General features: G+C 46.6%; 1 protein-coding gene across 2 annotated transcripts in view; it reads right to left on the bottom strand.

Moving 5' to 3' along the window:
- Positions 1-115: 115 nt before the first annotated feature.
- Positions 116-13,592, bottom strand: part of znf385a (zinc finger protein 385A) — a 52,480-nt gene continuing 39,003 nt past the window's right edge. For both annotated transcript variants that reach the window (XM_066708621.1, XM_066708622.1), the window contains 4 exons: positions 8,857-9,225; positions 5,942-6,126; positions 3,945-4,037; positions 116-3,723 (listed from right to left, as the gene is read on the bottom strand). In XM_066708621.1, coding sequence (XP_066564718.1) covers positions 3,466-3,723; positions 3,945-4,037; positions 5,942-6,126; positions 8,857-9,225 — 905 coding nt within the window. In that variant the 3' untranslated portion in view covers positions 116-3,465. The remainder of the gene's footprint in view (positions 3,724-3,944; positions 4,038-5,941; positions 6,127-8,856; positions 9,226-13,592) is intronic.

Below are 13,592 nucleotides of genomic sequence, written 5' to 3'. Positions count from 1 at the left end.
ACCAGGACCAGGGCTGGAGACCCTGTTGTACTGTACTGCAGTGAATTACAAACCCTCCAAAGACTCCACCCAACACAGTCAGATGCACAGCACAAGCAATACTCTGAGCCAGGCACTTTTTAAAACCATTTATTTATCATGTTTTAAATCATCAAGAAGGAAGCTCTAGAGGTTTATTTCACTTTTAATAATTTCTTTAAACTTTCATATTATCTATCTGTTGTATGTCATATATATTTTTTCCCTTGATAGTTCTCGGGTCGCTCTTGGTATCTGCAGTAGGTTCTTCCTTTTAAAGGTTTTCTTTTATTTGTCTTATTTTATATACTATTTAATATATTTACTTTATTTGATTGTTTTCTTTGATTTATTGCAATAAACAAGAGTAGCCTGTGTGAGTTTAGTATTGCTACAGGTTTGGCAGACAACTGATCTCCTCTCTCTCTTTCTTTCTCTCTCTCTCTATCTGTGTTGCAGTGTTAACCTGGCTGGGGGAGGAGCCCGGGGGGCCTGAAGCATCAGGGGAGTGTAGAGGTGGGCAGTGCTCTATATTTCCCTCCCAAGATAAACTGCCTGTACCGTGTTTTAAAAAATATATAAAAATGATTTCTAGCACTTGCACGCAGACAGGGCTGTTACAGGTAATAAAATAACATAACAAAAATATTCTCTAATTGAGTTAATTTACAGTCTCTCACAGTGACATGTCTGTCTTGAGGATCATCGGTCTGGGATTGAAATACGCAGCCCCAACGCAGCACGCGTCCAAACACTGGTCACGGACAGTTATCCTGGGAGTGGGGCACTCTGGGATTAATATTCCACACATCTACTGCATTTATATGTATGTGTGTATATAATGCCTTTTAACTGTAGATAATTAGCACAGGGAGGAGACACCACACACATTTTCAACTTCTCTCTCACACACACACAGGGCTGGCACTGAGTTCTGTCTTCCCATAGCATAGTCGGTCAGTCCTCCTGTTAGTTCTGTCTGTCTGTTTGCCTGGCTGCCCATGTCCTTTGTATCAATGTGTGTGTTTGTCTGTGAGTAATTATCCTGTCGCTGTCTGTGACCATGTCTGTGTCTCTGTCAGTGTCCGTGTCTGTCTGTGCAGTTCAGCTGTTTCTCTCTGTCTGGACTTCTGCGTCTCAGGTGTGAACAAGGTGACCTTGGCACAGAGAGAAGCTGTAGGAAGACCAGGCAGGTAAAAACATTATTTGTTTTAGTTTCTGTACCAGTCTGTTCGGGATTGAGTCTCAGGCCGACCCTCTCTCACACTCACAGCCCAACCCCTCCCCTCAACAACCCAGAGGGGGGTCCTGTGATGATGCCCCACACTGCTGCATTGATCTTCAGCCCTGGTACTGGAAGGGGTGGTCAGGGCATCACCTGGTTTTCATCTCACATGACTCAATCCCTTAATTGGTTAATTTACCTATTTAACCTGGACAATGTTTGGAAGAGAGCTGGTTTATGCCCCCTCCCCCCAGGACTGGATTACAAAGACACAGCTATGCAGAACCCCCCACATTTGAGTGCAGTTTTACTACCTCTCTCTCTCTCTCACTCTCTCTCACCCCTAATAGAAAAATATCTTGTAGTTTTTTTTTTAGTTTTTTGATTGTTTTTGTTTCATCATGTTCACTGTATCACTAGCTGTCCGATATCAGTGTCTTTGCTACAAGAATAAAACAAAAACATAATTGTATCAGTATCATCATCACAACAAGAATTCGTAATCGTGGAAACAAAACAAAACTAAACAAAACAAATAGAAACAAACTAATCAGGTGCATTACATGGCTTTAGATTCAGTAAAGGAAGTCACAATGAAGGATCGCACAGAGACACTAGAGGGGTCAGTCCTGGTGACCGGTCCACCTCTCAGTGCTGGTCAGTCTTCTTCTGTGCATTGTGGTCAGTGTGCCTCCTTCTCTCCTTCTCTCCCTCTCACTCGTTGTCTTGGGCAGAAGGGCTGTGTGTGAGGGAGTGTGAGAGGCAGAGGTGGGGGTGTTAGGACACCAATATTTGTTTTTCTAAATATCCTCCTTATTATCTTGCATCCTCTTCGTCCTTCTCCTCCACTGCACCCCCAGAAAGACATTCCTGGCCTATCCCCCCACCCCCCAGTCCACTGGCTTATTGCATCTATCCAAACACCCTTCTTCTCTCTCTCTCTCTCCCCCCCCCTCTCTGTTAGTTTCTGTCGTGCTATGGTAGAGTGGATGAGTGTCCCTCCTCTCACCCCAGCCCCATCCCCGTCCGTCTCTCTCTCTGGAGCAGCAGCAAAGGCCAAGAGTGTCCCGCTCTTTCTCTCTTGTGGCAGAAATCTACTCAGTGTCTGAGCAGCAGTAATAGTAGCAGCAGTAGCAGTAGCAGTAGTAGTAGTATTACTAGTAGTAGTAGTAGTAGTAGTAGTAGTAGTAGTAGTAGTAGTAGTAGTAGTAACAATAGCAGTAAGACATTTTCGGAAGCCTATGGATTCAGTCCACAATCTACAACTACATTTTGCTATCTATACATCACAGTGCATACGATCAAGCTGGTGAAACAGTGGGCACAGGAGGGGGATGGGGGGCAGGGGGCAGTTATAGCGCCTCTGCAGTGGCGTGTCCTGCTGCCTGTGTGTTACTCTTGAGTTACTTGAGGCCACGGCTCCAGCGCAGCATTATTAAGGCTCCTGACAGCTGGACAGAAAAGCGGCTACACTACGAGTTACAGAGACTGGACTGGGTGACTGGCCTAGTGGTCACTAGTGTCTAAGATGATGATGAAGTACACTGTAATGAAGTACAATGTGGTGATGTGGTACAGCTGAGTAGAGCAATAGTAACAGGGACAGCAGGACAGTGCAGTGTGGTGTGGTGTGGCGAGGTGGGAAGAGCAGTACAGTACACTAGGGACAGTTGCAGGGTGTGTGTGTGTGTGTGTGTGTGTGTGTGTGTGTGTGTTGATGTGTGTGAGTGTGTTTGTGTCAATAGGGATATGTTTTTGGAGAAAGAGAGTGGGGGTGAGAGAGAGATGGAGGGGGAGTGAACCCTGGAAGCTGCTGGTCTGTTGGTTGGTGGGGGTGATGGGGTAGAGTTTGTGGGGAGAGGGGGTTCAATCTGAGAGTTCAATGCCCCACCTCCCTTCCTTCCACGCCCCACCCCTCCATCCACAGCTGTCCACACTCCGGTCAATCAGTCTGTCACTCAGTGAGTGTCTGCGGGGGAGCGTGGCGGTGGGGGGCAGTTGCCGTAGAGATTCTGTTGATCCAGTTCCTTGTTTAGATTCTCTCCTCTGTCGCAGTTTATTTGTTTTATTTTAATTATTAACTTGATTGTTTACTTATTTACGTACGTATTTATTTTAATCTATTAATGCATCTTATATATTTTATGTATTCCTTTAGTTTCACAGTGTGCTTTCGGAAGTGCTGCTGATTGGCCCTGGATGGCTGCGGGGGGTGGGATCTGTCAGTAAGGGGAGAAGAGGATTGGCCCGTGTGAGGTGCGGATGGGCCCGGGGGCAGGTCTTAGCAGGGCGTGGCTGAGGGGCGGGCCCTGCAGCAGGTGGTGGTGGTGATGGTGGTGGGGGGCAGCGCCGGCAGCCGCCCGCAGAGCCAGTGGGGAGGAGGAGGCAGCAGCTGCCATCGCTGCAGCAACAGCTAGTGGGCTGGGCAACAGTCCGGCTCCCAGAGCTTTCGGCAGATCCTTCGGGAAGGACAGAGAGGACTGGGAGACAAAGAGAGAGAGTGACATTACATTGCGTGTTTAAATTTTAAAACAACAATGACAATAATAATAATAAAAGTATTTCAAGACTGGAATCACCCTCCTGGGATGATTAGTGAAATACACATTGTAACTATGTAAGTAAACAGAGGAAATACATCCTGGAGCCCTTCAGAGCTGAACTATGAGCTAATGTTGGACTATCGGGGGTCAGAGGTTACCGTGAGGTCGGCGCCACGGTGCTTCTTGTGCCGAGTCAAGAGGGGATTCGGCTTCCCAGCAACTCCATCCCGGTGACGCCTACTGGATATGTGCTGGAGAGAGAAAGAACAAACTAATAATAATAATGAAAATACCAACAACCACATCCAGGACAGTGATCGGTATGGATGCAGCTCTCACATCTGTAGAAACAACCCCTCTGGAAGACAAGGAACAGGCCAGAACACACGCCTGACACTGAAGTGTGCTATGAGCGTCATCATATTAAAGCGTAACAGATATTTTAGATTGTACTATGAGCAGTTTAACACAACTGTTACTGTTTTTGTGATTTGTGATATGCCGTTGTACCAACGTGCTGTAAAGTGTAGGAACCTCCCCTTTAATTCCAGGGTCTGCATCAACACATTTTTCAGATAGACGTGACAACTGCACTGATGCAACGGCACAGACACAGTCTGGCAATGACACAACGGGAAACATGAACTTCCCTAGATACAGACTGGATGCTGCATTAACAATTGCAGAAGGGAAAACCAGGTTTGCATAAAGACAATAGTTGGGTACAGCTCTCGTTCAGAAACAGGTTTTGCCAGTGAAACTTTGCAGATACTCAAGAATCAGATATAACTGTTGTTTGCTTGCCTGCATAAATAACAAAGGAAACCTGAAACACAAGGTACCTCCTGCTCAGAAATTGGTCAATCAAGCAAGCACATCTCCAATCCATTTCTCTGTCTCCCCTTACACCAATATGAAATTAATTGTGTCTGATAGATTAGACCCTCCCAGGTTCCACCAAGTACATTGTGTGCCCTCCCAACCAATATGCCCATCAAATCTACATGTATATATCTGTCTGTATTTCTGCCAATGATTTAACAGTTGCTTTATCACTTAATGAGTGACGGGATGTTCTTTCCTTGTATGCATTGAATAAAATATCCAGAGCTGAGACTCAACCTGAATAAACCTGAGTCTCCGTGGATAATAGAGAACAAATCCACTAGAGAATAGACAAAACAGCACTGTCCCTGCTGACTGATTGTCAGCTCAGTAAGGGACAGTGGGTCACAGTTCCTCTGAGTTTAGAAAAACCCATAGTGAAGCAACAGACAGTACCCCGGGAACCCCTGGCACATTGCAGCCAGTCAGGAACTGGATGTACAGCTGACTATGACTTCCTGTTGCCTCATCTCAGAGTTTCAGAATTCCCCCTCCCTACCCAACCCCTTCCTGTGTCACTATCCGCTGTTCTTGCTGTTCTGGCTGAAGGTTACATAATGCAAATGTTTTGTCACAGTTGCAAAAGTGATTGGGCTGATCTGGGCTATATTGTTCGGGTACTCGGGGGTGACTGTAACCCCCAGTATTGTTATAAATGAGACTGGTGAGGCTGGTGACCGGATATTAAATATACCATACAGTATGTGTATTATTGTATTTTTATAATATATATATATTTTCAAATCATGTTCTATACATTTTTAAATATTAAATAATCAGTCTTCTTTGCCACTGCTGCCCACTACTTTTACACTACTGAGTAAATTGGTTAATAAATAAACATAAAATCCTGTTGTTTTCTGTCAGATCTTTTTTCAGTTTTTTTGTCTAGATGTTTTTTAAATATGAGAGAAGTCTTCTACCACTACAGCTTGTTTAATAAATAGTGTGCATCTAAACACAGGTCAGAGCCCTGGACACCACCTCTACAGAACCCACCCGTCAGCTATGTCTGAGGTGTGAACAGCCAAACATTTTGGCCACCAGCTGTCACTGTGTGCCACTGTACTATTTTGTACTGTACTGTACTTGTATCGTGCTGTGCTGTACTATGCTTTACTGTACTGTGTTGTGTTGTACTATAATGCAATGTACTTGTACCATGCTGTGCTGTACTATTCTGTACTGCACTGTACTTGTACCATGCTGTGCTGTACTATGCTTTACTGGGCTGTGCTATAGTGCAGTTGGAGCTCCAGCAGTCACTGACCTGTTTGAGCTGCAGCTCGGAGTTGACGCGCACATTGCAGATCTCACAGTGAAAGGTGCGTTCCTGAGAGTCGGGGTCCTGGGTACCCCCCCCCTGCTCTGCGCTGGGCCGCGGCCCCAACCGGGGGTATGCCTTGATTGGGCCCAGACCACTCCTTGCCTCCAGGATCGTTTTGTGTTTGGTACCTGAAAGAGAGGGGAAGGGAGGAGGACAATGGGGAGGGAGAGAGAAAAAGAGAGAGAATGATAACAGCCTTTCCCAAGAACCAGACAACAGGTTCACAAACCAAACGGAAGCACAGAGGGTGCACTGCACCAAAGGGGATTTCAGCTTGCAACACACACCAGCAGTGGGAGCTGTAGTTCTGATTCTCAACACCAGAGGGAGGCAGCAGCCCACACTACACCCTCCCTGACTGGCAGCACAACAGTTGCATACAGCAGTGAGATGGAATTGTTTGGGTGTCCACACACCTGTCCCCTTTCCCCAGCTCTACTCTGTCTGCTCTGCACACCTTTAATCCTGTGTGTCCTTACCCTTTCTATCTCTCTTCCTCTTCCTGTCTCGCTCTCTCTCTCCCTCCCTCCCTCATTCCTTCTACTTCTCCTTTACATCTCTCTCTCTCTCTCTCTCTCTCTCTCTCTCTCTCTCTTGCTGAGCTCAGAGCATGACATCAGTTGCAGAATCTTTCCATATTAAGATCAAATCACTCCCCTCCCTTCAAACACACAGTGCACTGTCTGTTTTTCCAGTGACACACATAAGACAGGGCCTGCACATGTTTGTGCATGCTCTGTTTTGTGCCAGGTGCTGTTCCGGTGTGGCAAGCAGACAGCATGTACAAGAACAACAGCATTAAAACAGCAACAACATGTCATAGCACAGCTCAGTCAACAGGCAACTACAGAAACACAATCCATCTGTGTGTGAGTGTATGTGTGTATGTGCACAGCACACAGATACAGGCACAGCAGAGCAAAGCACAGACATAGTCCAGCCTCCCTCCACGCTTGCACACACAGCATGCAGTTCTCTGGGTTTACGGGGGGGCTACTCTGAGGTTACATGCAGGTTGTGCTCCAGCACCAATCTGAACCAGTTGGGCAGGAAAGTGCAGCAACAATACCAAAACACCACCACCAGGAACACAAACAGAAACATAAAAACAGCCCTTTTCTCACATGCAGGAGCAGAGCCCACAACTGCGACCTGGAATCTGCAGCTGTTGCATTTTTTTAAATCAAACTTTGGATCTTTGGCCAAGGTTTGTGCCTCCGTGGTAATTACAGGTTCCTGTCAGCACTGCAGTCTGCACTCACGCAGTGCTCTCCAAATCCAGCTCTACACACAGACTCTGACCCCAGAGCTGAATACTTCTGCTTATAATATATATGTATGTGTGTGCGTGTGTGTGTGTCTATTTTTATTTTTTAAATGCTGTGGTTTTTGGTTATGGGTTTACGAGAGAGGGAGGGGTGGGGATTTGGGTTTGGTGGTCAGATGTAATAACACTACAATGCTTCGCTCTGCAATGTGTGTGTGCATGTGTGTGAATGTGTGTGTGTAACTGTGTGTGTGTATGTTGTGTGTGTAACTGTGTGTGTGAGTGTGTGTGTTGTGTATGTGTTTGTGTGACTGTGTGAAGCAGTTATTTTTGTGCCTGTCATTTATTTACATATTTTTATTTATTATTTTTATTTTATTTTTCCATGTGTTTATTTTCCTTCTGTGCCATGAAATGACTTGTCACGCACTGATCCCCCTGTTACCCCTAACCCAGCTGATTTGTGGGTGGAGTTGAGATTGTTGATAATGACCTACAGGCAGGGCTAGCGCTACCTATAGGCAGAGTAGGCAATTGCCTAGGGCCTTGGGCTTGGAGGCATAACTGTAACATCCCTATACGCGAGTGTAACGGGGCTCATTCGTGTCATAATGAGATCGTTACAAAGTGACATAACCCCTCGGTAAAAGTAGTATAGTGTTAATCCTCCTGTGGTAGAGTCCCAGTCTGTTAGTGTAGAGGGCTTAACACTCCACTGTGCTGGAGCTGCTGCGGAGTGCCGGAGGTACATGGCTTGAATCCTGGGCGGGGAGCCCCAACCTGCATCGTCTACACTAGTCCACCAATCAAGAGGGGGGGGCCTCCAAAATAAATTTTGCCTAGGTCCTCCAAATGTCTAGAACAGGCCCTGCCTACAGGGTCAGTCTAGGGGTTGGGAAGGTAGGGGGTCCCTGGGTACAGACATTGACCACAGGAAGGCAAGCACGTGGCAGCATACAGAGACACAGCAACGGGGCATATCTGTGGGGTACCCCTCCCCTGACCCCCTCAATTGGTCCACACACTCATCCACCCCCAACAAGGGTACACAGAGGTCTGGGCCACATCTGGGACTTGCAGACCAAAATAATCATAACAAATTGCTTCCAGACTGTTTTGTTTGCAAAGTTTGTTCTGGTTTCCAAACCGATTAGTCATTGCTGCTCCAATCACACGCCTGGGCTGGGGCAACTGGCGGGGCACAGCACTGAGAGGGTGTGTGTGTGTGTCTGGCAACAGTAACGTGCACAGGATATTAAGATGGCTCGCCCGCAGAGGCGGGGCACTGATGCAGTGCCAAACGGGGCGGTGCTGATAAATTGCGGAATAGACAGGGTGCGGACGTAGTACCGACCGGGAGCGCTAACATATCTTCAGGGTGGGAACTTGTCCGTGAGGGCAGGGGCTTGAGCCCCATCAGCCCGCCTGCCCCATAGCACATCAGTGTCTGTCAGTGTGTTTGAGTATGCATGTAGTACAGCAGAGTACAGTACAGCACACTACACAAAAATACAGTCACAATATTTCAGCTCACTGTACTACACCACAGTACACCTCAGTTTACTCAACCATAACACAACACAGCACTCACCCTTGTTGTGGGCCTCCAACTGTGACAGCGAGTTGACAGCCACCTTGCACAGAGAACAGTAGAGCAGTTTCTTGGCCTTGTCCTCCTCAGACTCTGGTGGGCTGGCGCTGGGTGGGGGAGTAGGAGCCGCCATGGAGGGGGCCCCATTGGGCAGTGCAGAGGCCTCAGGCCGGGGGACAAGGCTGTTGGAGTGGCGGCCGGGGGACACTCCTGAGGTGGGTGGGGCAAGAGTAAGGGCTCCCCCTGCTGGAGGACTGGGGAGGAGCGGGCAGAGCGTTGGGGCTGGGGGCTCTGTAAGAGGCGTGGTCAATTGTAGTGGGGGCAGGGCCAGGGGGGGCCCGTTCAGCTGTGGGAGGGTCTGCGTGTCATCTGTGAGAGAGAGAGACAGAGAGAGAGATGGGGAGAGGGAGGTGGAGAGAAGCAAGAGTTAATTATCTTATTACATAGTGTGTTTGTGTGCATGTATGTCTGTGTGTGTGTGTATAAAATGTTAGTTTCATTTTTACTGCATCACTCATTAATTCCCTCATTTCCATATGTTATAATATATAAAAGTCGCCTGTGTTTGGTTTGGTTTGTGAGTGTGTGTGTGTGTGTGTGTGGTGGGTTGTCATCGCTGCGGGGGAGCGTGACAGATGCTGAGGAGTTGTGTGGTGTGGGGGGAGGGGGTGTGGCACCTGGAGTTTTATCCCCATTTCTCCCATTCCTCTGTGTGTTGTGGTTTTCCGGGTTGGAGGCGATTGGGAAAACTATTTTTTTATTTAGTTGTTTTTTGTTTTTTTTTTAAGGTTTTTTATAGGATTGGGAAATGGGAAGCAGATTCCAGGCCCCCCTGCCACTGCCCAAGCCCCCACCCCGCCCCAGTGAAATCTGGGAATAAAATGCAGTACCAGTCAGAGGTCACTTTTGTTTATTCTGCCATGATTATTTTTGGGAGAGGAGAGAGGAAGACAGAGAAAGTGAGAGAATGAGGAGAGAAAGAGAGAGAGAGAGAGAGAGAGAGAGAGAGAGAGAGAGAGAGGAGGCGAGGGAGGGAGGAATGAGACGGGTGTGCTGAGGGTGGGGAGAGGAGGGGAAGAGATGGAAAAACACAGACTCTATAGCACACAGTCTGCATGCCAACACACCCCAGCCCTGCCTGCTCACTTCCAATAGGGCAGCAGAGTGCAGTAGTGCAGTAGTAGTAACTCGGCTCTGGACTCCTGAGCAGATGGTTGTGTGTTCAGTCTCAGGTGGGGGACACTGCTGTTGTACCCTTGAGCAAGTTACTGTACCTGGATTGTGCCAGTACAATCCCAGCTGTATAAATGGACAATTCTATTTAAAAATAATGTTATATATTGTAACAATTCTTAGTCACCCTGGATAAGGGTATCAGCCAAGAAATATAATAATAATACTAAAATTAACTGCAGCACATGACAGAGAGAGTGAAAGAGGGTGAATACCGCCTGCCTTTTTCTAGGATTGTGTGTAATGTGCCTTAAAGCTCTGGCATGGTGCTGCAGACAGCGTACATTTCACAATTTCACATGTTTCATTTTCTCATCATAAATTGTAAACCACCAATCTTCCATTAAGACAGACACAACAATTAATTAGCCTAACAATAAAATCACATTACAGGGTTTTTGTTTTGAACTGAGAAACGGCACTGCAGTGCAGAAAGGAGTTCTGGTTCAGTATACACCATTGTGTTACATCAGTAAGTCTCCTGTCTCATTTAAAGGCCTGACAACAGCTTGAACCCCAACCCCGCCCAAACATCAAAATGTCAAGCCAGGCCCCTACAACTCTGTGCCCGATGCAGTTAACTCACTAGAAGCACAGCCCCAACCTTAACAGAAGCCTAACTGTAATGGAGACTCAAACCCTAACCCCAGTTCACACCAAATGCAACACTAACTTTAACACTTCACTTACTTTAAGGCAAAATGTGTTTTTAATGACTCAAAACACTGGTCTCTGAATGTGACCATTAGACCAGTCCCACCAGCGTCTGTGCCCCTCATTAAAGCTCAGCTTGGTAACATTTTTGAGTTCGTTTTTTCAGTTTTGTTTTACTTGGCTTTGATTTTCTCCTGTAAAACAGAGACTGTGGCAATTAATTTTTAAAGCCCTGCTCCGGCTCGTTAGCCTCAGGGGGGGGCATAGCTCCAATTGGCTCTCATCTGGAAGCACTTCCCTGCACCTGTCACTGCGCCGTGCTGCCCTGTGCTGTACTGGGTTATGCTGTGCTGTAATGGGTTATTCTTTGTTGTGCTGTGCTGTGCTGTGCGATGCTGTGCTGAGATGTGCTGAAGTGAACAGAGCTGAGAGGCAGTCCAATGCGTTTGTCTTTCTGCGTTAACTGAAATCCTCGCCTCCCTCCCTCTATCTCTATCCCCCCCCCCTGCCATTGCTATCTCTGCACCCCCCTCCCTCTCTCCCTTCCATCCCTCTCGCCATCCCCCTGTCCTTGTCATTTTCTGCTATCCCGCTTTTCCCAAGTTCCCCTGCTTAACTAAAAACACATGTACACAGTGTGAGTGTGTGTGTGTGTGATGAATACTGTACATACACACAGACTATCTGTTGTGTTGACCTCACAACCCAACTCTGCAAAGTCTGGGACCTCAGCCAGAATCTGACCTCACTGCATCCAACCCCAGCCAGGAAGAGGAGGGGGGTACCGTGGGAACAGAGGAGCAGGAATTCGGATTTCCCTAAAGCCCACTGCTCAGTCCTCCTCCCCTCCCGTAAACCTTGTTCCCTGAGACACTCTGAAGTTCATGTGCAGTTCATACGCTCACAATCAGAACAGGAAACATCACTACTCACTGGGACTCCAGGTACTGCTCTACTCCAACCTCTACTACCACTAGCATTCTCCCTCTCCCCTTCTTTTTCTTGAGCTCTCTCCCTCTCAAATTAAATTCAAATGATATTTTTTGGCATGACGTTCTGGTGTTGCCAAAGCTTACAACAAATATTCCAACCACAGAAATACTGGAAACAGGAATGCATCTCTGTCTCCACCTGTCCCAGATCACAGTGACAGCACAGCCTCTTTTCTTTGGCCATCTAGGGTTTTCCTTGTGGCAGCCAGTTTCAATGGCCAGGCTGTGGTCACTGAGTCAATACTTGGTCAGGATCTGTCTATGTTTTGTGTTTTGAACCCTGACTAGGGTAAATTATTTGATTAGGCCAGGTAGCATTGTAGTTTAATGCTTAATTTTATTTCATTTTTCCAATGTAGTTTATAATCGTCTTCCAGATTTACATGCAGTGTTTGAATTGAAGGAGGACTGGGGCGTCCGGGACCCCCCATAAGAGAGAAAACTTTAAGCTTGTGGGGGTCCCGATATTTCATTGACAAAAAATCTGATCTTTGGTCAAAATGAATGCCCTGACACGAGAAGATTTTGTCGGCTTCTTCCAATTCTCATCAGTGTTCCATATTCGATGTGTGATATTCTAAACATGCGTACGTGGGGAGCACGTCAATTCGTCCACGTCAAGGACCACCCACGATTTGTGAATCAGTTACAGCAGCAACTGACACAGCGGAGCAGTAGGGGTTGTAGCATTTTGTGGTCCGAGGTCCGGTGCCTCAGCACTGTGGTCCACGGAGTGGTCCAGATCATATAGCACAAACTAAAACGGGTTTTTGTTTTGTTTTCTTGGACAAAAATCTGTTCACTGTAAAATATTTTGTCGACTTGCACATATCCAAACTACAATCATAATAATCATGAACATATAATATTACTATTATAATTATTATTAGCCCTACTTTTATAATGATGATGATGATGATGATGATAATACTACTACTACTACTAATAATAATAATGTATTTACTGTTATTATTCCGTACAATAACGGGGTAGGGATTAAGTATGTTAACCACCGGTAACCTATATAGTTACGTCTTATAAAATTAAAATAAATAGTTGACAAATTTCGACAGTGCAACTCATCAGAAACAGACTGGGAGTGGGGGTTGTAGCATTCTGACCACAGTACCCCTACTGCAGACTGGAGAGACGGTGGAGAGGGAGGCGGGCAGGTGTGGGCGGTGAGGCCAGTGAGTGCGCGCAGTTGACGGTTTATGTCCTGACCGCCGTCTGCTGCTCTCATGGAAAGACCGAAGCCATCGGGGCACAATAAGAACAGGAAAGATGAGCAAGAAAAAATACATTACTATAGTGGAATGTTTTTTATGGACATTTTTAAAAGCATCTGTCTGTCTCTGGTTTTAGCTATTTGAAATGTAGCGCGCTAAAGCCACACTACACGATTTCTACAATCCGACCCGATATTGTGAACAGTGGGCAGCTCACACTTAACGACTATTTTGCTCCGAATTGATGTCTTTTGCGTCGTGAAGGAGCGCGCACAGCCGAGCGCTTCAGTACAGGGGAACACACTTAACAACTGATCTGACATCCTTGTCGTGCCGATCTGCTGCACAGCCTCCACACTCCCCACATCCCGCACAAACACGCGTGATCCACACAGAGAAAAGGTCAACAAACATGGACCTGGACATTTACAGGTCACGTTCGTGAAGTGCAGATGTCCGCAGTTATGCGCAGATCTGCGCTGCTCCACCAATGGGATCAGTGGATTTCTGTGCAGACAAACACAAAAAGCGTATAGTATTTTAAAATAACCTGCCTCGAAACAACCATAGGTATTTAAAGTATTTTAATAAATACGTATGGAAATCTTATTCTCCTGTCATGTTTATT

Source organism: Amia ocellicauda, chromosome 7 (genome assembly GCF_036373705.1).
Source record: "Amia ocellicauda isolate fAmiCal2 chromosome 7, fAmiCal2.hap1, whole genome shotgun sequence".
Classification (NCBI taxonomy): Eukaryota; Metazoa; Chordata; class Actinopteri; order Amiiformes; family Amiidae; genus Amia; species Amia ocellicauda.
The sequence above is the reverse complement of the archived record's forward strand: the minus strand, read 5'-3'. Positions and strand labels throughout refer to the sequence as shown.